Source organism: Varroa jacobsoni, unplaced genomic scaffold (genome assembly GCF_002532875.2).
Source record: "Varroa jacobsoni isolate VJ856 unplaced genomic scaffold, vjacob_1.0 scaffold_1278, whole genome shotgun sequence".
Classification (NCBI taxonomy): domain Eukaryota; kingdom Metazoa; phylum Arthropoda; class Arachnida; order Mesostigmata; family Varroidae; genus Varroa; species Varroa jacobsoni.
Window position 1 is genome coordinate 80,225 of NW_019214180.1, and position 27,096 is coordinate 107,320.

Below are 27,096 nucleotides of genomic sequence, written 5' to 3' on the forward strand. Positions count from 1 at the left end.
GAGTAGAAAGAATCGGAAATGGGGGCAATACGACGAGGACCCGTTGCAGAGCTGTGAAATAGCAGAAAATCGAAACAAGCTATATCTAGCCATTTATGTGTGTGATAATATAGCGGGATTCAAGCCGCTGTTGTTACTATATTTGTTAGCCGCTTCTACGAACTGCTGTTCTGGATTGCGTCGGTGATTTTGTAATCGATCGATCCGTCCCTTTATGCACAATCAAATCTTGCTGCAGGGAGAATACATATGTGGTTCTGGGACAGAAGGTTCCTATGCGTGTTACTCCAGCGCGATAAACGGTATCGAGGTGCCGTTACGAGAAAAAAAGCTACTTTAAGTGGACACCGAAGCGCTCTACTGGAAGCGGGACTACTGAACGCTAGATGGCAGGACTAGCAGGCGGAGTATTTATTTAGCTAGGTAGCTAGCTAGGCTTCCTGAGGCTAGTATGTCACTGGCACAACAGCTACATAGGACTTAGTGGTGCGCGCTTCCTTTCTACTCAGTCTCAGGCCCGTCAAGGTCCATTCGGCCTTGTTTCTGATTTCTCCCTTCTTTATTTGCTGCATTAATACCCCTTTTTTGCCTTCTTCGTCAACTGAAATCGTAAAAAGGTCTTCGTGTTTGACAAATAGCTCAGGCTCATAATCTTATCCGTATATCGTCCTCTCGCTTGCGCAGAATAAAAACGTTAGGATCGTACGGGACCATTCAACATAACCGATCTCTGATCTTGACCAACGGTACCGAGCACCTGCATAGAATATACCCCCTTTAAGTTTTTCTAGACTTATCGGTCATACGAACACACTATCTCCCTTTAGAAAATTGTAGGCGATTTCTCCTCGTTGACTCTTAAAATAGTGCGCGAGCACAGATGTAATGCCATGGGCCATAAATTATTTTTATTCAATCACGCTAAACATTTTATAGGCTAACTGTATTGCAGATATGTTTCGCATTAAGCAAACCCATAGGACTATTAGCAATTTTAGCATTTGTGACCAAAAACAGTGAACGTATATAGAATATGCTCAAGAAGGGCAATATATGGTAAATACAATAGGTCAATAGCCTGCCATGTGCTTGCACTGAATAATGCGAGACGTTCGCTTCGTTTGTTCCCCTCTTGATAGTCCAGCACCTGCGTCAACGCATTCGGGTAAATAAATATTCCGTCCTATGAGCGTCGATTACTACACCTACTATTACGGACGTCATAGGGGAATGGGGGATATTTTCTATAGTTGCAATATATTTCAATCAGGATGATGACATGTCATAAAGCGGAGTTCGCATATCGTCGCTTGCTGTGTAAAGGAATCTACGAAGGAGAGCAGAGCTGCTTTGCGGACTGTGGGGGGAGGGAAGAGTTGCGAATGAAGGTTCATAAATTCAGATCATGTCGGCGCAGGCTACGCTGGCAGGCAATGGCAAATACAAGAAAGCTCCGCGAGGTTTCCTCCACTATCCATCTGGGTGCTGAAGAAGGCCCAACTCAGCCTGGGTAATGTCGACATTCGACATTCATACGTTCGCAGTGTTCCTGCAGGCAAAGTAGGTGTAGCATGTTCGTATTTAGGGTCACTCTTCTAAAAAAAACTCTACATAAAGGAGAAGCCGTCTGTTTTGAATTGGTATTTATTGACTCCCAAGGAGTATAGCAATATGAAAAGCACACAGATATTTAGCCATGACTTATGTAGTCCACTATTACCATTAATTACTCATCCGTGTACATACAAATAGATAGATAATTTCGTACTATCTCCGTGTTATCGTCATGATTAACACTGCCAAAATCTTTATTCAATAACAATGCATTGTTACACACATGTCCGACAACAGGTGTTGCATGCATCCAAACGTAGAGGATTCTTAAAGGTGTCTTTCTGGCAAAGGTAGGACTCTTTTTGGTATCACCTAGGCTACGCAAATATAGCTGATATAAAAAAATATGCACCAGTTAATATCAAATCTACACTTCGTCTTGAATCGAAAAATATGCAACCTGTTCCTCACCCCATGCGACGTTTAGCCTACTTTATTTATTCCCATTGTCGTAAGTAGGCGTTCGTCGTCTTCACTTTTTTCTGCTTTTCTGTCACGCAAATCGTTTGAGATTCGTGCTGCCGCCCGTCACGATTAGATTAAGTTTATTCACGCATAGTCCGCTGCTGCCTTCGAAGCACGTCACTGTATGAGGCCAAAAGCCTGACTGCAAATTTATTGGTGTACCACTAAGCCTATTAGGTAACCTGGCCAGGAAATGGTGTACCCTGACGAACAGCGAGGAATGAAATGAAGTATCGATGTAAGACGACTGGCCTGTTAGTTTACAGTGAGTGCAACTGATGCCGGGTGGAAGTTAGCCCGCTGCTACAGGCAAGAGACACGAAACTTGAGCGTGAGACATGTAACCGACATACGTAATTTTGCCGGTAAACCTGGGTCATGTATCTGCCTAGGCTCTGCTAGAAGAGATGAGTCCTTCCAGCACTCGTTCGAACAAGTTAGAATTGAGATTGATCAATTTGAACCACTGACTGCATAACTTGTTGCGCAGGTAAAATGTTTTTCAGGCTACCATCCTTAGTCTAAAGGCAAAGTAATATGTGTATTCGAGAGAAATAACAGAAGGTAATTTAGACCTAGCCCAACCTGACAATGGACCAATATTAAGATAAGTCTGAAAGTGTAATAATAGGAAAAGCACCGATGGTGGCCAATATGGAGAGGCGGGTAGCAACACGATTGGGTATAAATGCAACAACGTTATTCGCGTCTGGATCCTCTTCTTTATTCTGGAGCTTGGCTTCCAGCCAGCCCGGGGCTAAGGCGTGGTTGGCTCTTCGATGCTCAAAGACGTCCGTCTCATCTACTCTAGGGGATGAATGATCTACTTAACCAGATCGACATGAGTCAGCACCCTGGCGTGTGGTCTCAAAGTGGCTCTTCTCCTACTGGGGTGCCGATGCAACTCCGGTCGACGAACAGCCAAGTTTCTAGCTTCCCTCTCTTGGGAAACTCCCGTTTCGCTTGTCTGCTTGTGTGAGTCTGCTCTGTAGCAGTAGAAGAGTGGATTTACTGTGCATTCAGTTACTTTTCTTAAATTCTATCTGTGACTAGATGTCATGCGGATATTGACATGACCCATAGCTACTACCACTAGGGTGTCCAACCTTTAGCATTGCGGAAATTGTTGGACGACGAGCAGCAACAGAAGGAAGAAGTCAGATACACAAACACTAGAACCAAGAGCAGCAGCAACAGTTACTGCCCAGCCTAACTAAGAGAATTGCATCGGAAATGTCCTCAAAGAAACCTAACCACGAAATGTAACCGTCTACAGCAAGGATTCCATCTACAGCGGTGTGCGACAACTACCTAGAGAAACTACAACGCTGCTGGGAAGTATAATCCACCTCGCTGCCACCTTTCTTTCTCTGCAATTATATCCCCCCTAACCTAGTTCCCTGCACGGGTCTTCCTGATGTCGTTCTTCGTTTACTTCAGGGGACCTCATTGAACACTGGAACGAGCCATCTGGGCCTAGCACGACAGGATCTTGCCATTGCAAGATCGCTGCACTACCCGAACTTTCTTAGCATCCAGCGCGTCTATTGCAATTGCTCCTGTTAGTTCGGCTTCTGTTTCTTACTGCAACTACTATAGGCTGTGGCCGCCTATTGTCCCAACGGTAATACCCCTTCCACTGGGGCTCCTCTTGCCTGTCTTATAGTTTCGCTCCTCTAGCTGCTACAGTGTTAAGATTCACTCCTCTTCGGCGGTGTCGACCGCCAACCCATTTCCGTCTCTGACATACAACTGCGTTGTCCTCCGACGAAACTAACGTACTTCGGCGGATCGAAATGCTTCTGCCACGCAACCATCTTCACTAGTTTGGGTCCTCGATTCCCTATTTTGCTCATTTCAACGATCGATGTTACCCAAGTAGTAGCTGCCAGTACGCGACTGTCGCTGGGACACGAACGGTAGAGCAACTAATGTTAACCCGTTGCTTGCCAACCGGTGTATGACCGAATAAAGGAATATATACAACTTCCATATGGCCACTGCTAACGTCTATTGAGCAAACAATAAATTGATGGAATAGAGTTTGTATTAATCCAAGGCAGAAACTGGCGATAGGCTATATATGCACAAGGACGATACGCGTGGCGATCTCAACGAACATAGGTAGTCTCGTTGTTATCCCATATTTCTACGTAGTAACAAGTATCTGTTAGAACGATAACAGCATTAAACTTAATAAACTGTTAGAAATGACTGGTTTCTCAGTAAGTTTCAGTTAAATAAAAAAAGGTGTTTCTCAAAGGGGGTCTTGTATATGAAAAAGCTAGCCTATTGTAATTGTACTGTATTGCTTAGCTTTAAGGATGTCATTGAGTTGAGGATATTTGTCAATCGCAGGATAGATGATTCTTTTTCGCACGACGCCACAGTAGTCGTTATCCCGATTCCACCCCCGAACCCCTCTCAAAAGCAATTCCCTCTCCTTTCGCTCTCCGATGAGTCATCGGTGATGGCGGTGCGCCTAGGCAGCGACGAAGCAACCTAGTCCAAGCGTCAGACAGGCGGCCAAAAAGAGGACTTTCCTCGATGCTTCGTTTTAGCCAGGCCACCACTACCGGGGAGGTTCACGTTGGCCACAAGCACTGCTTCACTGCTGTCTTCACTGGTCCGCCTCCTCGTACAACAAAGTTGCCAGCTATTCTCTGACGACACCGCTCCGGTCGGCTCAGAGCGCTCTTTTATCCTAAACAGAAATTTCTCAATACCTAGCCTCGCTTCTCTGATTCATCTATTCATTTATTTCGCCCGAACAACGGCAGTACCAAATATTCTATTCTAATCGTTGCAGTCGATGCTTTCTGTTGACGTTGTTTTGGCTATCCGTCGCCGTTACTTATTGCCACTGTATCCTTTCTGGTACACCAATTGGGTGCTGGTGTTTGGACAAAAAGGACTTGAAAGCAAACGGGCCCTGAAAACGAACGGATAAAGCTTGTTGTCTATAGAGCAAATGCACACACAGGGCAACTTTGACGCTGCTGGTATTGCAGTTGGTGACGCAGCAGATGGTGCGGCCGTGCAGGTGGCGGTCGCGGCGATAGAGACGACGAAATCGCTACTGCTAATCTATGGAAGGGCAGCAAAGTGACTGATCCTGAGGGAAGAAGGCAAGTAAAATCTGCATTTGTATTGCACTCAGCGCTTGCCAATCGTTTCTTTGCGTTTGTACAACACACACACACAAGGGGGCGCAGAACAGAGACGAAGCAATAGTAGCAGCAGCAGCGCCGATGGGGAACCCAAATAAATACAATAGTCATGATAGTGGGACAGCAGCCGGATCTTCTATGACTATTGTTTGTTTGTTTTCACCGAATGTAGCACGAATTTTCTTGCACAAATAAGAGTAGAGTCATATTGGAAATAATTCTACTAGCAAAGTACCAACTACGGCAGGCGTGCAACGCTCGGGAAAAGCCTGTCACTTTGGCCTCCTTAGCCGTCGGCGATGGAGTTCTTACAACGGCTGCGAGTTATCGTGAAAACGTCTTCGTCTTCGCCTTTTCTGTATTGAAAAATGTTCGGGTTTTATGATGCTCACACGGAACGGCGCTATTTAGACCGCTTGCTTCAAATGACTTGAATAGCTATAGAACTGTTTATTTACATAATCCATCGTATGTCGCTTAGAGCCTGAGCGTAAAATAGTACAAAAGATTCAAATGAAGCTCACTAAAGCTGATGAAGTGGCGAACGTTAAGTGAGCCAAGAAAAGCTACCATTGAACTTTCATCCTCTTCATACATCGTGTCGTATCTATTGTGGGGGGCGAATGGCAAAAACAGCTGAGGTTTGAAGTCCAGCCTACTTCGAGGGACATTGCCGTGTTTCATCTCGGCTCCGCTTGTAATCGAAGTGATGGTTTGCTTATTAGCAGTTACAGCAGTCGGAACTATTGAGGTTCATGCAGGTGCGCATGGCCCACAACGCACAGTTCAGCCTTATGTAGTCGCCAGTGCTGCCACCTTCGTCATAGCGTTATAATGCTAAGAAAGGAAATAGAACAATTGTTTGGAAATCATTGCCCTTTCTCCCACCGACTGGTGATTAGTTCAATCGTCTAGGTCGACCAGCCTCTGAAATCTTTCAGAAATTTCTCATTTGTTACCCACTGATTTGCCGGATGCAGATGGAAGAGAGCTTGAAGCGAAACTACCGGCAATGCAAACATTTGCTTTCGTTATTAAATCAGCAAACTCGCGTGTGGCAAACCTACTGTTGAGAGGTAGCAATTAGGTGGCAACCGATATTGTTACATGACTTCAAGCCCTCGGCACGTTATCAGGTTGGCTGTGGTACGTATCGTCCCTGACATATGCTGGCAAATCTGCCGACCGTCTTTCTCCTTTAGCTGTCGTCTTTTATGTCATCCTCCTTAAAATGCATACAATGGTGGGGGCAAATGCACTGACACTCAAGCCGATACATCCCGAACGATTGTCTGCGATCTGGAGACAAACGAACGTCCAGCAGCTTGTTACAAGCGGTCGAAGGTCCAGTCGGTTACGGTAGATTAGAGGCAGCGGACGCTCGAGTTTCTTTAAAAATACTGTTGGCCCAGATGCTTCCCTCTTATGTCACGGGACAATTGAATTGCTTGCTATTATTGCACACGTTTTCTTCATAACCATACAACGATTTGAGGAAACAGAACTTTTTCAAAAATTAACGATGAGGAGATTCACTTAATTTCAACTTTAGGCCTGCCCTCAAGAATACAAAACAACGCGCAGCGCCCTGCAAATGCAAAGTGAGAATGCTACTTCTCGTGTCGTGACAGCCAATCGGCAAAAGACATTGTCGCCCCGTAGAACTCCTCAGTTTAGTTGCGATTTTTGCGCTGATTTCATTGTAGTTCGAGCCGTATTTGTCTAACGTAACAGTAGGACCTAAAGGATCATGGATGATAACGACTCTGCCGATGTTTACTGGCCATGCAAGAAACCCAGGCGTTGTCTTGCCCTCCCATCATGTACTGATAGTATGGAGTGGAGGCTTCCGTACGGCATCTAATCTAGATTTCTGGCTATCGGCGTGTCGAGAAAAATTATGATGATGTTAAGTGATCACGCCCAGATGCCAAAGGCCCTCGTCGCTGTTGAATTTAAGCTGAACGGATACGAAGCTGTTGTCATATGTAGCTATGGCCTGCACTGCTCTGATCTGACCTCGCACCGTTACTTTGAAAGAACCTCATACGACCGCTACAGCTAAAGGAATAAAACACCAGACAAGAAAATGCGCAGTTCTCCATTTTCGCTTTAATGCTTCACCGCAAACAACATCAGCCTGTTTTGGGGTCGCATTTTGTCAGGGAAGGGGCCGATGGGGTTGTCCGAGTTGAGAACAGTGGAGTCAATGCTGTGCTGAAGTATTGTAGAACGACGGAGCGAGCAACGACGAGGAGGAAATTGTTACAGAAAAGAGGGCGGTAGTGTGTACGGCGAGCGGCATGACCTCCTCTGTTTTTTTCTTAGTCCGCGTACAAATATCGCGTACTCTTATATGTAAAGTAAGAAAAAAAAGGAAATTTGGAGTTTTACTACTAGTCCAATCCATCGTTCTCTAGCCATTTCTCTTTTTTGTTCACAACAATCGGAGTACGCCGACCTTTCCGTTTGACTGTCGCCAGGCGCTGCCACAGCTACCTTTGCTCTTGGGCACGTAACATAAGATGAGAACCGCCTTGTTTGTACTGCTGAGTTGCATTTGTGGTATGCTGGCTAAGCGTCACCATATGAGGCGCAACCGGGGAGGGGGGATCCCAGTAGTCTCCAAAAGTGATTCTTCTTTCTCTCACCCCTTTACCTCCCGCATTGATGTGAACCATCACTGTCGCCTTATCCCTCATGGGCTAGTTGCTAGCAGTCGTTATCCTATGGCAATTTTTTTGTAAATTTATTCGCTACTCTCCGTTCTCGCTTTGCCACTAGCTGAATGGGAGAAACCCAACATTCAACGGCGGTCAGCTAACAGAACGAAGGGCTAAAAGATAATCCTTGTCTAAGATGATGTAGGGCAGGGACGCAAGAGGAAAACTGGGACTTTGGATTGTGCACTGCGGTCCGCTACCAGCATAATTATGAATTGGACGTTTTTGTGGGGTGCACGTCGCAAACAACGAGGAGCATACAAGCGATGAGGTATCCAGACAGAAATGATGGAGGGGTGAAGAATAAGGACGTACACATTGTGCGACCGTGCGTGGATACCCATGGGTAATATATATATGTACAACACATGCACATGCACTAGCTGGCATCAAAGGTCCAACTAGAATTATTGTTACATCTGCATCCGTACAGTAGGGGGGGGGGGCAAAAAGAAAAATCTGCAATTGCACAGGAAAGGAGCAACGGTAATGGCAATAGCCATTAACGCAGTGGCATAAGAGCAAAGCTGCTACCCCCTAAGAGGAACGGCTGTGTAATATGTTAAGGGGCTTGGTGGTACTTTGACTCGCATAGGGTAAGCTGAAGGAAGGCCTAAGGGGAACAACCCATGAAGAGAGGCGGCCAAAGGGAATGGACGGTCGAATGAAAGGCAGGATTTGAATCAATTTTATTAATTAAGATTCCATCCGCCATCCCTGTGGAGTTTCAGTTGGGTGAGAAGAAAAACAAGGAGTCGACAAGTGCGTTGCGTGTAGCAACTGTGTTTCGTAAAAGCCACTATGACAGGTCTCCCCACCGACTGGCTGAAATCTGTTCTCGTCGCTCCAATGAAGAAGGCATCGAGAATATTGGTCGGATTTCGTCACAGCAGAGGTAGTCCCTACAGTTATTCGATATGTGAAGTGACTGCGATTGTTCTGCGGACTGGGGCCGCCGCATCATGGTCACATTAAATTGTTGTTCATAAACACCGCCACTGTCGTCCGCTCGATATACAGCTGGAGGAACGGGCGGTACCCGCAGTTACTCGGCCGGGCCGCCATTTTAATTACGTGTGCTAGGCAAGCATGGGCAAACAAGTTATCTCGGAATGAAGCGAGGGTGTCCTGCTTTTGTGAACAGCACGAGAGATGGGAAAGAGGAGGGAAAGCAACGCCGCACGTCGTTGGTTCACTTCCGTTAGTCACGACGCGTCAGCCCAGTGCTGTCGATGGAAGCAACCAATGGCAAGGATGCTGGAGAGTAGAACAGTAGGAATAGGCTTTGATAAGCCTGATTGATAATCGCCCAATCGTGTGCGACCAATCGCCAGCTGTCGCGGGCACTTTACTTCAAGCCCTGTCTTCAAATCACGCTTCCCTAACCGGCAGCGTACAGCATGACAGATAATTGAAGATGATAATCAAAGAACTTCACGGAGGTAGTTATTAGGCGAGCTATCGCAGTATGCTACAAGGTGCGTTTATTAATCCAAATATTTCAGGTGTATCGAGATCCATATAGATGCCAACACGTACCCAAATATAAACACATTGTGAATAACTAGCGGCTCATGTTTTTATTTTCTAACCACTTCCGTGCTGACAGTCACCAACAGTCAGTTTATATTTTATAGTCTTACGGTAAATATATGGCTCATGTCGGATGGATGATGTAATGAGACATGCATAAACTTGGGTCTGGTTCAACACGCAGTCAGGAGTTTTCGCAGGGATCAGTAATGAGATAGCCGGCGCCGCACCTATAAAACGATGTTTGCCCCAGTCGCATACAGTAATTGCTGTATGAGCGCCAAAAACAATTTCCCTGGTAACATTGGATATTTGTGCCACTGTAGCAGAAACTGTAACAATTCATTTATAAAAACCCATTTCATCTCAATAAGGCAACTTTTAAACACATCACCTCGTCTGCTTCGCCCTCTTCAAATACATAAAAAAATCATTGTGCAGATGTTCATCGGCCATTGAACAACCACTGCTATCTAATATCGTTTGTTCCCTTCACAAATCACATCGCCCCCCTCCTATATCCATCGAGTTCGTGGAGCACAGCCAGCAGACACCTTTTACAGACCCTGTGGTAGCTCTCGCTCGGCCCAGTCAAGCTGGCGACACCTTTTTCTTCTTTGTTGCGCAATCGGTTGCCTAATCCCATGCAGCGATGCCGCCTCTGGCGTAGACGCCAGGAAGAGCCCACCTTTCTACCATCCGAGACCCCGACAATTACCGAAACAATGACGGTAACATATGCGATGCCTGGTAGGCGAGCGTTAGGCAAGGTTGTAGCGATGAAGCAGAAGACAAGAACGTCGAGGAGGAGCACGTGACACGTTTCGCGCTCATGACTGCCACTATCCTTACTAGTACGTTATGCGTGTTAAACGTCTAACCAAAAGGAGGAATGATGCCTCCATGCTTGGATCCTCTAAGGGGGTTACAGTGATACCCTAGCTGTAGGCGGTTCCTACATTCTGCGAAAAGATCGGATAGGAGGCGCCCATAGACACAGAATGAGGGCGCCATCACAGGGGGGCATGTGTATGAAAGCGACGGGGGTGAGCAGTCAAAAGGGGAAGATAAATATATGAATATCTAGACGATGTAGAACGAAGATTCAGAGCAAGGCAGAAAAAAGATGTCAAATGTTAAGGAGACGACACTGGCGATTGTGTAATCCTTGCGGCCATATTAAATTAAACGGTGGAGCGCACAAGCAACTGCAGCAATAGTGGTAGTAGTTGATGTGCTAATGGTCGTTGGTGTAACTTGGTGCCGCGTGTTGGTGTACGATGGCGACGACCTCTAGTACACGATCTCGGTGGAAATTTGGAACCTGCGTGTGGCGGGGAAGGTTAGACGAAGGAGTCAGATAAAAAATGCATGCAACTTATTCATCATGTTAGTCATCTATATCCTAGACTGGATTATAGGAGCCAAGCGGAGGCGATGACAATAGAAAAGCAACGATATCTAGCTCAAGCACGTAGTTTAAATAGGGCGACAATGGTCAAATGCATTCATATAAAACACAAGATTCGACGGTGTCTGCTCACACCCGATGCTGTTATTTATTGCTTACGAATGCAAGGCAACAACCAAGTAAAGCAAAATTGTGCTGACTTCAAAGTTAAAAGAAGAAATGGTTTCCGTTTCTCTACGCGTCCAAAGGGAAAGGCGGTGGCCGGAGCTTCACGTTCCGCTAGTAAGTAACATAATCATGTCAGGGAAGGGCATCAAACAATAAACACTCTAACAGAATAACAACAATAACAATGTAGTCTCGACATCGTGTTTGTTAAAACCTAAAACTTTGAGCAGACACGAAAACTATGACAGCGGCCACCACAACAAATTATCGAGATAACAATTTTGTTCTGTTTAATAAAGTAATACGTTTACTTGATACAGAGGCATCTTAAGTGCTACTTACGATGTCTTTCCATTCACCCGTGAATATTCTCAGTTGTACGAAATATGTTTTAAGGCGACACGAGGACATAAAATAAAGATATGTTAAATCAAATTTTGATATTTAGCTAGCTTTTATTTCGCAGAGTATTTATAGTCTGTCGTGTGACAGCTGAAGCTAGTACTCTCAGAGCATGGCTGTTCAGTCATGTTGGGATGTTAAATAGTGCCCCGAGTATACATTACAGTGGTAACGAGTGACGAAATTCATTGATGACCAAAACGGGGTAGCCCGGTTGTTTGGATTAAGCGTTAGCTGACTAAGGAGCCTAACTTGACCGAGCTTTTTGGGGGGGGGGGGGGCGGGGGGGGGTAAATCAGCTACCGGTCAACTGCACTTGTGGCCGCCTTTAGCTGCGAATAGTCTGCAGTAATTGCAGATTAATCAAACGTTGCGGCGAGCCTTCACCTGCAATCAAGGGAAGTTGCTATGCTAGTCCCCCAGCTATTACGAAGTGTTGCGGTGCTTTTTGCGTGGGGTCGCCAGCATCATCTTGTGGATATTAACTTGGCAGCTCACTTTCGTGCGGCTTGGGAGTCCTTCGTCTTTAGGCCGAATCAAGACTCAAGCTGAAGGCAAGCTAAGAGTGACCCTCTCGCGCATGTCTAGAGTTCACTATTTTTAACGAGACTGTATTACAGTCTGCCTCAGATCACGCTGGGTTGCTTGTGACTAGCAGTAAATGTAATGCGGTCAAGATGCTAGGTAATACTTAATATCAGTCCCATTCGTAATTGCCTTTACTGAGATACGAATTTACTGAAGTTGCTTGCCAAAAGGCGTTGCAATAGCCCACGACTGTTTAATCTCTGCTTGGAGCTGCACAGAACTGCAGGCAATGGCCACAATGACATCACTAACAGCCTGAACCTGCCTGTTTATCGGTTCAGCAGTATGCGACCTATCTTATGGAGCTATACAGGTGGCGGTAAGGTAGTACATCACTAAGTTATTTAGCAATGCAAGCCAATGACATGGGAACTTTACCTGAGGTTCTTGTATCCCGCTTCCTTAGTACTCGAGCAGACAGACGTATTGCAAGCAGGCTGATATAGTATTTAGAGGGTTTTCGGCTGACTGAAAGCCCATGTTGCGTAACATGGACGGCTGACAGGAATGGATTCACTAACTTGTTGGAGCGTGCGTAGACCTGTTTATATGTGTAGACATACTGATACAGTTACCGAAGAAACGTACGACTTCAATAGGAAGTCTGACATTTCGGCGTACTTTAGATATGTGAGTACTGCGCTGTGTGTGCGTCAGTCATAGGTGGTGGCTGCGTATGGCCGGTTCTCCAGAAAAGGAGGCAAATCGACTCCACCACTAAGGCAGTATTAGAATGCAGTGGGGATTTGGCCTCCGTTATGAGTGGAAGGTGGTGGTGGAAGCGATGAGGGTGGGTTTCACAGGGGATCGGAACCGCAGCTTGGACGAAAGCAACGTCGAGGTATGGTTCTCCGTTTTAGGTCGAAGTCCATTTATTTTAATGAAGCCGACCCATTGCCTGCTTCGTTTACCGGCTCGCACGGTCACGGAAGGGTGCTTATGGAGTTCAAGGCATAGTTTTGCAAAAGTGCGTACTTGGACGCGGGCAGCAACGGTTGGTTGTTATGGTCAAGGCCCCTTTTTTCATTTGGTGAGTAAAGAAATCGGTTTGCGTGCCGACACTCCCCAGAGGCACACGCACAAGCACAGTCTTTTGTTATCCATCACGGATCGGTCGTATGTGACGTTATATTTATTTTTTGATAGAACCATGCTCTTACATACGGATGTACGCCCATGCTGAACGCAAAATATAATATTATCGGAGGCTAGCTGAATTACGGACCTGGCAACTAATATACGACAAATGGAACACGAATTTCAGCTTCTTAGAGGAACGTTACCAGTATCGTCACACACATAAGCGGTGAATGCTTGGATATCTATTGTGCCGTAATAATAATTACTGAGTCTGTTCAAAGTTTCATGGCGCTTTTAGGTAGAAAGAAATTACGCGCGGATATAATACAGTCATGGTTGTTATGCTATACATGTCTCCGAACAGGAAACCGTCATCAACAGTGGACTTCTGAAAACTGGCATCTGCAGTCACGAAGGACCGGAGGCTAAACGGATCGAACAATTGTTCGTCATTATTGGCCCCGTGAATCCTATTGGTCTACATTGCCGATGTTGCATTGCGTGCTAGATGGAAGCCCCATCTGCTTCGTAGACTTAATATATAAGGAAAATTCAATACGTCCAAGTTGACTACTAACTATTAAAAAGCCTCGCTGTTCTGTGTATGAGGTATTTAGCTGCTTATATCGTTGGCTTACATAGATGGCATTTTTGCCTAACTCGCCCGCTCTCTAGCCTTCTCGTTCAATCCCGAGAGTAACTTTATGAGTTTTGGCTTGGAGAACAGTTTGGAAAAATATGGGCCCGTACGACCCCCTGCACTTTACTATTGACGAAGTCCGTTCGTCATTGGATCGCTAACAGTCACCACTTATCTAGCCTCAACAGAGTGGATTGCTATTAAACGTTACGTTGGAGGGTCTGCGGACAAGAGGACAACCAGCAGCCGTACTAGCCAACTTGAACGCGCTTCGATATAAGTCGCGATCCGGAGCCATTATGGCCATCAGGCGAAAGCAGCAATTTTGGTCGCAGGTAAAAGCGCTTCTATTTGGAAGTGTAATTGGGGCAGATTCGCCGTATATTACTAAACTCCTGTGTGTAGCAAACTTTGTGAGTATGTGAAAACGTTTGTCCTGTCTATGAATCTTCCGAGCCTCAGGACGTGCGGAACTTCTGCATTTCTATATACTCGCTTTTGAAAGCTCGTACCGTTCAACACAGATTTCGCAAAATATTGTCAGTTATTGCCGAGCTTTTATTCATATGAGTTCTATATAAATAGTTTGTTGGTTTCGCCGGCCTTTAGCATCCACTCCACCCACAGGTGGACGGCCCGAAGCCTTTTAGCGCAAATTGTACCTTAGTATCACTTCAGACAGGTTCAATCGCAGCTCGACTCATGTCGGCGCCAACGATCGACGAAGTATGGTTTCCTACTTGTAAACCTATATGATGGGCCTACTTTACTGTAAATTAGATATGGCCTGAACAGGATTATCACACGAAACAAATATTACAGTTCAGTGGAATATGTTGTGTTTAGCTGGTCAATGCCTCCACTTTCGCTCTGAACGGTACCCGTTCGAAGCAGGGACAAGCGCTTTCTTTCTGATCGACTAATTCGTTCGTATTTTCAATAATAGTACTAAATAACATAGTGTATGGCTTCTTATGACTGAAAACGCTGCTTGCACAGTAGGGGCCGCGGGCTAGAGTCTAGCGTAGTGAACAGAAGAGACCGACATTAAAAGATCAGTGCACAACTTGCAGTGCAACGCATCATACTAACAGGCATCGATATGAATATGTGTGCCCAGCGGGATCTCAGTAAAAGTTTAATATTCACGAATTGACGGCAAGCTACACATGCTAATCCTATGTACGTTGTGCCTTTCATTGCCCCCGTCTAATAGCGAATCCAGCCAGCTATCCGTTGTTGTTAGGTCGCTGAAAGGCTAGTGAGAACCTCGGCGCCATCCCGTCTTGGCGGCGTATCCACTGCATGGTCCTGTGTACGCTGACTCTTCCCATCATCACCGCCATCATTCTGTGTCCGTGGGAGTTGGTCACACGCTCCCCGATATATTCATGCACATCTGTGACATTAAATTATAATCGAATTATACTTGCTCGGGCAGATGGCGAAAATCTACAAACAATGTGTATATATAATTCAAGTATTATTAGTAGTACGTGAGTATGCGTGTGCGTATATATATTTATTGTATGTCGACATCAATATGTCTAATTGAATTTTCTTTTTCCTTTTTATCTCAGGACCCGACGATAGGCAATCATATTTAAAATGGCGGACGGTCCGCGACGGCACGGTTTCCCGGTCTGCCGGGAACCTCACCTCAACACGCTATCGAGCGTGTGGTACTGCACAGCCGGACTCGCGCTGTCCATCTACGTAATAGCGGGCAGTGTGCAGCGCTTTACTAGATACATGTCTCTGCCCTGGCCTTCGAGGGACCAACCGTATATAGAGCTCAATGCATACGTCGCTTGTATAGGAGCTGGTAAGTCATGGTGTTACCATCATTACTAAATTAAGTAATTGATCTATACGTTATTTAAGACGTGCACGCAGCGAGTTTTATGACTGATATAGTCTGCTTAGGCAGAAGCATTATTTCTTGTTCTATTTGATAACTTAACCTATTCGATTTCAGGAGTCGTTCTCTTGCCATTTTTTGTGGCATCAGCGGTCCTTCAAGTGGGAAACATGTCGAATGATGCGGCAACTGTTGGCGGAGAAGTCGATGAGGCCACACCTGCACCCGACCCGTCAGCACTCTATGAGAACCTACCGCGACGCGCGCGTCGTAAACCAGGAATGTGTGGAGGCGCTTTAAAGCGCTGGCTGAAGGCTGCTTGGCGTCATGGCGGCCCTACTGCACCAACGTTACACCTTTGGTCGGCTTTTTGCCTGCTTGTGCCTAAAGCAATTATGCATGCTCGTCTTATCCGACACGGTTTCCTCAAGCGGAGCGACGTGTGGCACACGGACATGGACTTTTTGATCCCGCACCGCGAACGTCTCGTTCCCATACACTTTCTACCCACAGTAAACGAGACAGAACTCTGGGAGCGTGACACACAGGAGCCGTCGAGGCCAGCTATTAACCATCTTGATGTAACTGGCCATATTTCAGCTGAGTTTATCAACTATGCTCTAGCACTATTCATCTACTCTCTGCGTTATCCTGCCGTATTCTGGAAGCGAAACAAGTGTTTTTCACTGTTCTTTTCTCTCTATCTGGTTTTTACGATGGTTTGCCTCAAGTTACTCGTCTTCACTTCGGTTGGAATACTGCATGGTGTACACATCGTGGGCCAGCGAGACCTCTTGCACCGCTTCGCACCGTTTATACTCAATGTGCCTTCAACGCTTGGCCTTTACTTCATCTATACGGTCCTCGTCACGGTTTCAGGTTCTCTCGTCTACTCGTATGGGTTACTTAAATACTCCGAGTGGAAGTCGAGAACGGCGCTTAAGCACCACATCACATGGCAGGGCGCTCAGGCAGGCGGGATTACGTTTTATGGTCATGGGCCGCACATCTACTCTCTCTTAGTTCTGGTGTCGATGGTTCTCGTCGGAGCTCCCATTGTCCATGATCTTGTCAAAATCTATCAAGCTAGCCTAGATGGCGTAGTTCTCGTCACGATTTGCGGAATTGTTGGACATATCGCCATATGGATTCTGATGTGGCTCCTGTTCACTGTGAAACACGAGTGGGATTTCTGTGCTGAGAACGGCCCGCTCTCCGAGCACCCGATGAACTTTTCGACATCAGCACGTGCAACGGGTCAAAATCAGTATAGTTACACGCCCTTGCTGAAAATTGCTGACGGGCCTGATCATCCGTTGCTGGTTGTTGACAACGGGCAAACGTATCGAGTCAGTGAGATATCCTCGAAGAAAGCTATTCTCGGACTGGCTTCACGTCAACAGCAGGTCCAAAAACTACCTCATCCTTCCGAGGATGAAGATATCTACTGGCTGAAACCAAGGTAAGCTTCCATGAGGATCATAGTCAATGGTAGTATCGAACATCATGTTTAAAATTGACTTTAGGTATTTTCTCGAATCAAACGATCGAGTTAAAGTCGTTGATCGAGTAGTTACATCATATAAGCTTAAGTTTTTGCTCAGTTGCAATTTTGACGACAGTTTGGCCATTCCATTACGGTAAAACACCCAGTTTCTTCAACGTCCTTAAATGTCGGGCCATTCACAGCTGTTCCTCTTTAGTCCACACCATTAACTCCAGTATGTATTTAAATCCAAATTACGTTTTTCCTTGAAAGACTTTACCAACACGCACTAGTTAGTTAACTCCAAATATTAAAATCGAAGGCAGCGGCAAACAATACGGGATGCTAGAAGCACTCTGGTTTGTCCTAGAAGGATATTTCCAAAGAGAATATGTGTTACGTAAATATTCGAGCTGTTTACGGAAATAACTGCGAAATTTTCTTTATTTGAAGGAAATCAATGATAGTTAAGATTAGGTTTTACTTTCACAGCCCCATATAACACATAAGCATTAATGCGGCTGTTTTTTTTTCGTTCGTATTATAGGATGCCAATCAAAGAGGGCGACCAGCCTAACAGCCTCTCATGGCTTCGTTCGCAAAAGCCTAAAAACTATCAGGGCCAGCCATTGATTAATGGTCAGGCTCCGACCGGGCCTCAGGGTCCACCTGCCAGTGGACCACCGTCGAAACCTAAAGTGACGTTTGATACTTCGAATAGTCCAAGTAAAACTCGCAGCGCTGGAAAAAGCCCAAAGAAACTCAAGAAGCCGCCGGCTAAATTGCCGGAAGAGCTAAATCATGGCAATGAGATGAGCCCACTGAAAAACTCATCATCACTTCACCGAGAAACAAGCAGCCAATTTTACAAGGTAGGAAAACAAATCTGGAGTTATGTTTTTAGAATTTTTTTGTTTTTTATAAAAGTTGCCAAGCAACTTTTTGTGTATTTTTGACAAAATTTAGCTTTTATTGCGCTCGATGTGTTCGCATTGTTTGTTTATCGCACTGAAGTTTCTCGCGCAGTTAAAATGTAATAATCTTTATATTTTCATTGAATATCTATTTTTTTGTTAGCCTATTCAGTTTTTTGTTTTCTTTTGTCGATGCTTACACGTATCGGTGCTCACCAGTTCTTGCTATACTCGCACTTTATAATTTATTAACAAGCGTATTCCGTCCTTCTATTCGTTGCTGTTCGGCGATCCTCTGCTTGTTGTATTTGTTGCGTGTTTATGTCCCGTGCCATTGAAACGATGGGTTTGTCCGACGTGGCTCTGCTACGTACGAAACCTGCAGTCACTATGTCCTCTGTCCGACGAGAATGAAGCTAATGGCGTTCTTCTTGCGCAGAACGGTGAATTTGATCCGTTGACGATCGACACACAAAATCCTCAGTTGCGGGGTATATTGACCCAGCAAAATGGCGGTACCCTGAGCCCCGCAACACTCACACCACGGTGAGTTGTAAACACTTATCTGTATGGATATTGTGCAAGTTGTAACATATTGGTAGGGTAAAACTGACTGATACACGTTCATTGTAGCTGACAATGCGATTTCTTTTCAATATTACTGCAGGTCAGATTGTGTTAGCGATACATCAACGAGTCCAGAGAAGGGAGGAAGTTCAAACGACTCAAATAGCTCAGGCGTGCATTCCGCGTGCAGCGATCAGCTCAAGAGGACGAATTCTCTTGAACAGTTACTTGTTGAAGTCCAAAACCAGATTCCGCTGCCGCCTACGGCGACGATACATCAGCGTTCGGGATCCGTGCAGCACAACTGGAAGAGCATGTCCCTCCAGCGCACGACGATGGGTGGAGTCAACGGGATAACTCACAATGGGTACGGGGACGGTACAAACAGTCTTGTTATCCGGAGGAACGCGTCGAACGTGTGCGATATGCAAGCCAGACGACCGCCTATGCGGTTAACGTCGTTCACCGAACAGCCGGACTTCACCGTTGGACCTACGCGGATCTTGCCACCAACGGTCCCTTCGCTCCCATCAATGCCCAACTTCTCCAAACCGCCTGCGATGCCACCCCTTCCCCAAAGCGGATTGCAGCTCTCGGATAACTCCGACTGGAATCAGCGAGCCCCAGCAGCCGCACAACAGTAAATATATCAATATAAACAGCAAACTAGAAAAACCAACGGCTCACATGGAATAGTCGTCTTCGGTGTACGTCGAAACTAAGTTAACAGATAGGAAACTAAAAATATGGAGAAATAAAGACGAGTCAGAGCCGAAGGGAGTTTGAACTATGGCTGTGTCTCTGTAAGTATTCTACACTTAGCGCAAATAGCGACGTGATTTAACCTAGGCTATCTTCAAGTTGAATCCTGTGTGAAGAAAACATTCAAAAATGGAAAGAGATAACGCGGAAGAGGGAAAAGGTGCGTAAAAGAAAGGAATAACTTATTAAAGGAACGCGCCGTTGTCCAGGGCCGCTGGTTGCTTGAAGGCCTTTGCGAATCGTCAAGTAACTTTTTAAACTCTTCAAAGTGAATCAGCGACCAAACCGGCAAGACTAATAGTGCACACACGTATGCCTATTTAAGTTTGCTGTACCATATATACATATATATATATATATATTGAGAAAGAAGCAAAGATACTTAGGAACAAGCCTGAGAAGGTACTTCGGTACCGGAGCAGAGGTGTGAGCGTGTTTTAAAGGTTAAACACAGCAGGTGAATGAGGTGAATATGCTACGGTCTCGTACGCCTTTGTTATTCGCTGTACGAAACGTGCTCCTTGTTCTACATGTTCTACCATACTACCATCTCGGCTGGCGTTACCCCGCCATGATCAGCGTCAGTCGTCGATCCGGAATCGAAATACTCAGTATCTATACCGCTGTGTCCGTGTATGTGTGTTTGTCCCAGATCGGACGAATGGCCACTGAGCTGTGCCATAGGCTCATCGCGAGTCCTGGAGGTAGAGGTAACTCCGCTGTTTGCCCGGTCCTCCTCTCACATGCTTGCACAAAATTGTAAAGTTTCCCTAACAGTGAAAAATAAATGTAAGATGACCAAGTCTGTATCCTCTGCACATTTACATTGACTTGTCCGATCATGCAATCTGAGAAAGCCCATCAGTGACCAGAGTGAGTTCGTCGATTGATGCCGATCAACTTAACAGAATTTTGCATTGTGCTGCTAACAAATTACCCGTAGCAGGAAATCATAGCGATTTTTATAATAGGGAAGGTTAATTTAAAAAAAAATGGCAGCAAATAGAAAAAACGATAAATATATCTAGACTTGACATCGGTAACGATCTTATGTCCCTGAAGCTTAACGACGCACTGCCTGTTACTTCATTGTTTTTGAGGTTGGGGCAGCTCCATTTCTGTAAAGATTCACGCGAGAAACATTATACTATTGATAGGAAAGCACAAACATGAGAGTGTTCCGTCAGAGGTGATCGACCGACTTGATTAGTCATCTCAGCCCGAGCTGGACACTTCGCAATATCTTATTAACGATGCCATATATTTATGTGAGTACTAATTATGAATGTTATTTTTAATAAATTTTTGATAATATTTCTGTTTTCATATAATTAACAATCATATCGGATTAATCGGTTCTATACTATCGATGACGATAATAATCTAGAGAAAAAAAAACATGCTATATTTGTGTAAGTCACTTAATATTTGCTAAACAAAGGTAAAAAATGGAGGTTACCGACCATTAAGGGCGGTTCAAACGAAAGGCAGCAAATAAATATTCACGTGTAAGAGTCGTATTCGATTAGGCGAGTAAAGGGAAAACTAATAATATATAAGAGACCGACGGTGTTTTCTTTTGAAGGAAAAGCGGCTAAATTATGGAGCCGAGGCAATGATCTTGCATTTTTGTAGGATTATGCGGCTGGTGGTGGAGCCATCGTAGATAAGTTGTCGAAGGCCAATGCCATCAGGACCTGAAAGAAGGATGTAACTGATCAACAAGTTCAAACAAACCATACTATACAAAGAACAGAACGAAAAAAATCGGCGCTCCCACACCTTCTGATATAGTGGTATTTTTTATAAAACTATTTTTTACTCTTATTTTTATTGTTCACTCTGTTTTTCTCTGTAAGTTGACTTTCTGTTAATGACACATTAAGCAACTCCAATAGTATTAACGCTCTAATCTGAGGAGGAAAATAGTTATGTACATGTATATACGGTATATTTACAGCTAATGCCATTCTATCTGAGCGTTCGTTGATCGAGACGTTCTCCCCCCTCAGCATGAGCAGAAATGGCGTCAAAACTCTATACAACAACAGCATGTATGTACATGGCGTATACGAACAAGACTGAAAATCTATCAGTACACCCGAATATCTCTACATGCACATAGGGTAAAGCGTGTGTATTGATATGTTAACGTCTCCCTTTGTAAATACAATTCTCTAACCGTCGGCGACAACACTGAGTGTGTCCGTTAACACATTTGCATTTTTTGGCAAAGCAATAACTGTCAAAATGCGAGAAACTAAAACTAATCCCAGGTTAAATTCGACAGACAGAAATAGGAACTAAAAGTGAGCAGAGTTTGTATGTGATGAGATAAAAGTGAAGTAACTAAGAACGGCTGTCGTACGATCGACGGCTGTAGTCAACGGTCAACAATGCTACATGCGGATGTGGGACGATGGTAGCCGTTAAAGGGAAGCGGCGGATAAAGGACGCGCACCATGGCGATATGAATCCTTTAAGTGTCTTGGGTTCGGAAAGCAACGTGAACGCTTAGGCACATCCCAAAGCAATTAGAATGTACACTATTATATAATATATATATATATATATATATATATATATAGACAGTCTAAAGCGACTACAAGAGAGAACCACGTCTTTATGGGCTATTCCGCTACCGCTGTAATCTTAACGCAACAGTATTTATGAGAATGATAACAGCAGCGATGACTGATAGTAAGTACATACTAACGAATGAAATGTATAAATCAAGATAAGATAATTGAAGGAAAACATCTCAGATGGGCGAACATACGACAATTTTCCAAATACTGGTTGTTTTCAACTACGATATGTCAAGTAAACAAATCATCAATTTAAGCGTACTTGAGAGATCATCACGCCCAGTACAGAATTGCGTGAATTTCGAGTTGCCCAGTTGTTAACCGACCGTATTGTGGGGTTGTCGGTCTCTCTCAGGAGGCGAACGTGAAATGGGGAAAAAAAATGGGCTGATGTATCGTATGCCGAAAAATAAGCGTCTGCCATAAGCTAGTTCTCAAATGCGTGGTTCACTTTTGTCCATCAGCAAACCTGTGCTTAGCGTAAAATCTGTTACAGGCAACACAATACAATATGGCATTAGGTAAACGATACATTTGGTTTCCATTGTGTTATTTACGATGCTGTGGAGAAAGTACTGCCTAGGTATTACGAGAAAGACAATAAGGTGAAATTTCCCGCTGTATAGTATACAATGCGCCCGCGTGAACATGTGTACACGAATGAAAAATGCCGCAAAGGCAGCAAATACTATGATTGAAATTATTACATGAAGGCGATGATTATTAAATAATAATAATAATAAATTAATTTAATGCTCTATTATTTGTACTGTCCCCGAAAAATTAAAGTGTTTATTATTAGATAAGGGAGATGAGGTTTTGTCGGCAACCGTTCCTTTTGAATTGACCTGGAAGAACTTGGGAAAATACGACAAAACGGTCAGTGTCGATCTATATGTTCTCTATACAAGAGCCACACAAGACTTTCCTGCTTGTCAAATTTACTCGAGCTAATTTGCTTGTTCTATGTTCATTTACTTTTATATCCAATCGATCCATTTCAAGGGAAGGTCTAGGAAAAACCACTTAGTCCCATGAGAACCCAACTTCAATTTTGTTCATGCACCCGACTCGAGCAAGACACGATAAGTGCTTTTTTCATCCGAGCGACTAAGACCGTAGCTGCCGCCGTCACTATTTTCAGTTGGTGGGGTGGTGGCCTAGATCGATACACCCCTGTAATCAACTGTCACCTCCTCATTTCATCCCAACCATAGTTCCACAGTTCTACTTCCGTGCTTTGCCTCGTCCGACAGATTTACGTGGCGAGGCCAACCAGGACGAACTTGCACCTGTCTCCCGAGAAGTACATCATCGCCGGTCTCTCGTTATTGAGGGCTAAAGCCACATCCCAATTGTCAACTCGCTCCCGCCAGTCCAGTCCAAGTCTGTGCTAACATCTTTCTTTGCGCTCCTTCTAGCACTTTTTCCCTTAACCCTCATTGCACCATTTTGGGTCTGATTGTGCCGCCGTCCAAAGATCGTTACGCAAATCGCGACGCACCGAGTGCCGAAGCTTCTGTTCTACATCTCTTTCTAGTGAGCCCACCTATGCTACTACTTGATCTCGTGTATTTCTCCTGCTCAGTCCTGGCTTTTGTCCCCATATTTTGCCCCTTGCGCTAACAGCGCTACCACCCGTTCGTTTGATTGCGGTTGGTCCGAATCAGTAGCACTGGAGCCCACCTCCTCTCAGCCTCCCATTTTAGTGGCCCGTTTCCAGTCTTTAACGCAGTTCATGTCACTCCGCTCTTTTGAAAAAGTTTGGAGCACACAGATAAGAGAGGCACTTAGGTGCACCCGTGACATATATAGCTCCTGAATTGCTCCTGAATTTCACAGTTGTCGATTGCTCGACACTGTGCTTTTAAGCTTTCCTTTACGGGTCCTCCTATTCTTAGCTTAATGACGGTAAGTGTCGGTAACTGCATTTGCTACATTTATAGATCGTACTATACGTCAGTATATATATTCGAATTATTGACCCTGCCGCACAAGTACCAAAGAAAGGCCCCTAGCCTGCGGCAATGCGGCGTTACCATTTCAACGCTTGCCAGCGTCACCTGCCACCGCCATGTTGCAACCGCCGCCTGCGGGGACTGCTTCGTTGCTGTTCAGGTTCTTCGGACTGCTTTCGCTTTACGGTGGTAATCGTTTATCCGAAACTTAATCAAACTCCTTTGGTCCTTGGTTCTCCTTCCTGTTCCTATTTCCAGTAGCTCCCAAGTCCTTCACCGAAGCCCCCAAGGCAGCGTTCATTTTTCGTCTCCTAGCCGCCGTACTGAATACGCACTCTCAACAAGCTCGTATCTGCACTTGTGTTCAAGAAGGAGAACGTACAAGACTAGGAAAAAGCCAAGCGGACAGAACTAAAGGCATCGCTACCCCCGAGCTTTTGCGGAATACCCACTTGCAAACGATCCGTCGGCCAGTCGACTCGCTGGATAATTTGAAGCCCGTCGCCGCGACCGTCGTTCGCTTGCAGAAGATGCGAGACCCGATGTCGACGGTTTGAAGTATTATACACAAGAGAAACAACGAAAGAGAGAGTGTGTATGGGGGAGAGAGAGAGAGAGAGAGAGAGAGAGAGAGAGAGAGAGAGAAAGGACAGGAAGCTGAAGAGAAAGTGGGCACAGGAAAACTGTTTCAACCAGAACTGCCGTACGCACAGCAGCGTTCAGAGCCCTAGTTGAGTTTGACGGAGATTGGGTCGCTCACCTCGTAGATTGCCACTGCTTCTGTCATTACTGCTACCGCCATTATTGCTCAGTCACTACACAAAATAAATCCGTAGGTGTCAGATAAACGCAGCCGAGAAGGACGGAAAGAAAACGACGAAAACGAGGCCGTTTGTTCACTTGATGCACAGCTCTTCCCTTGTCTTCGTTTGGGTCCGTTATGCTCGAGTGTTGGTTACATACATACATTTACAAGAGGAATAGTGTAAGCATATAAATAAAAAGGCTGAAGAAGATGATTGCCCTCCCTGAACCCCGGCAGAAGAGAGCTGCTGCTAGTGATAATATCGTTAGTGATTATATTGTTGGCAAGGGCGAGGGGGGGTAGAACGCAAACTCGAAACCATGAGAAGTATGCTGGAGGCACTTTTGGTAGGCAAATAAAAAAGCCGTGAGGCATAAGCCTTATATGTATAGAGCTTTAGCGTAACTACAAACGCTTGTCACCGTTAGCTCAAACCCTTAATTATTATTACACGCTCCCTTTTTCCCAGCGTAAAGTGCCGTTTAGAAATATCGTATGAGGGTAATCAGCAGTAACCTGTCGCAAATACAGCGGCCTGACAAGTATATGTGTATATATATATATATATATTTCAAACGTGACGATTTGCATACGTGGTGAACGACCGAAAGAGTTCTTGGAAACGACTTGAAAGGATTACTTACCTTACGCCGCTCTTTTACGGATCGCTAAACTGTTTTCCAAAATGGGGAAGCTTATGTTACTACTGTATGTTTAATTTCTTTTATCGTGCAAACAAAAATCGTACATGATGTTTGTTACATGCGTTTATTAGTTAGAGGTGTAATACTCGAAGATGGCCTATCAGGTTCGTTAAGTCAGATCATGGAAATAATCCACCAGAACACAGTGCCGTAACTCATTTACACCTTTACGTTTGACCCATTTCCTTGCTTTGGTCCAAGGGTTCATCATAAATTCCTTTACGTTCTAATCCCTCAGTGCTTCTCCGCAAAATTAACATAACTAATACTACTGTAGGTTGGACGTATTTCTGGGTCATATAGCATATTTGGCGCATTCTGCATCTCTAATCCCTTTTCCAGCATAAACAAACATACGTTGCCTCCCCTCCGCGAGACAATGAGAGTCCACCACCGCCAATTACTGTATTCCTCTGTTCAGCTGCGGCGCATAGTACTCAATTTATACCCATAGCAGTTCCTTCCCCTTCGTCTAATCCTATTTGGCTCCCTCTGCTAGCTTTCGCTCTTACGTCGCTTGTTGCAGCTGTAGTCAGGACTGGACTACGTGTATGGATTTTCACTCTGTGTACGTGGACAGCTCTCTAAAGCCCGGGTTGGCTAGCTGTCTGTCTGTCTGTCCTTCGCCTTCTTGTAGTTTCGATCGACCGCACCTCCAGCCTGCCTCAAGCAACTGCCTTGCACATCTTTTCAGTAGAACAACTACTGCTACAACCAAAAGTAGTACTAGGTTTTCCTTCCGTCATTTACTCATTGCCTCAAGCCGTATTCACTCAGGTTTCCATTCCGACACAAACCCGGCGAAGTCTCCGTCCTTGCTCTGAGCTCCTCGCTTCAACTCTGAGTGTATAGAATCCAATATCTGAAAAGAGCCCGGGCATGGTATGAGCAAAGATCCAAATTGGAGGGAAATAGAGCCGCCTCCAGCGGGATCTTTTCATCCCTTTGATTTTCCTCTAGCTTTGCCGAGGCCAAGCTGGTCCAGGGCAGTTTCGTCTTGGAACTCGCGTCTATTTGCCGCCTTGGTATTCGTATCAAAATCGGCAACGCTGTTTGCTCCCGCTATCCGAAATACAGGTCCGCCGACGGATCTGGGTGCTCGGATTTGGATTTGAACACAGAAGAGCATAGGGAATGATTGTATCTTGAGTTTAGTGAAGAATTTCAAAATGGCATGATCGATTGAAAGACGATTCGAGTCGTTTATACCATAAAGCTTCCCTTGATTAACTTGCTCTACGACACAAACTTGTGGAAGCAGTAATTGTTAGTGTACTACAAGGCCATACTATGGCACCGATGGAATCCTGCGACGGGGAACAGATAAATCAATATGACATAAGTAGATATTGTGTGTGCACAGAAAAGAACATACCATATACATATGGACATAATCATAAGAACAAAAAGCATAAACGGAATTTTCTAGATATCTACTGCTGTTTCAGAAAAAGGATACCGAAAGAGGATTTTAAATAGGATTACTAAATACCTATATACATATCCTTGAATATTTTTAAATACAGATATCATTCGGTGTTAATGTATGATATAAAGTCAATGTATGATATACGTGTGAAATCATGGCTCTGCTCACCCGCGTTACGCAAATAAAGCAATCTATTTTGTAATTAGTATCGTATAATGGTCTCATAAA

The 27,096-nt window shown here is 44.9% G+C and overlaps 1 protein-coding gene across 2 annotated transcripts in view; it reads left to right on the plus strand.

Moving 5' to 3' along the window:
- tinc (transmembrane protein tincar) overlaps positions 1-22,725 on the plus strand; it is a 36,528-nt gene extending 13,803 nt beyond the window's left edge. The window contains exons 2-6 of one of the 2 annotated variants that reach the window (XM_022847317.2): positions 15,375-15,619; positions 15,773-17,117; positions 17,689-18,013; positions 18,441-18,601; positions 18,723-22,725. In XM_022847317.2, coding sequence (XP_022703052.1) covers positions 15,403-15,619; positions 15,773-17,117; positions 17,689-18,013; positions 18,441-18,601; positions 18,723-19,266 — 2,592 coding nt within the window. In that variant the 5' untranslated portion in view covers positions 15,375-15,402 and the 3' untranslated portion in view covers positions 19,267-22,725. The remainder of the gene's footprint in view (positions 1-15,374; positions 15,620-15,772; positions 17,118-17,688; positions 18,014-18,440; positions 18,602-18,722) is intronic. The other variant, XM_022847318.2, reaches the window with a different exon arrangement.
- Positions 22,726-27,096: the final 4,371 nt, after the last annotated feature.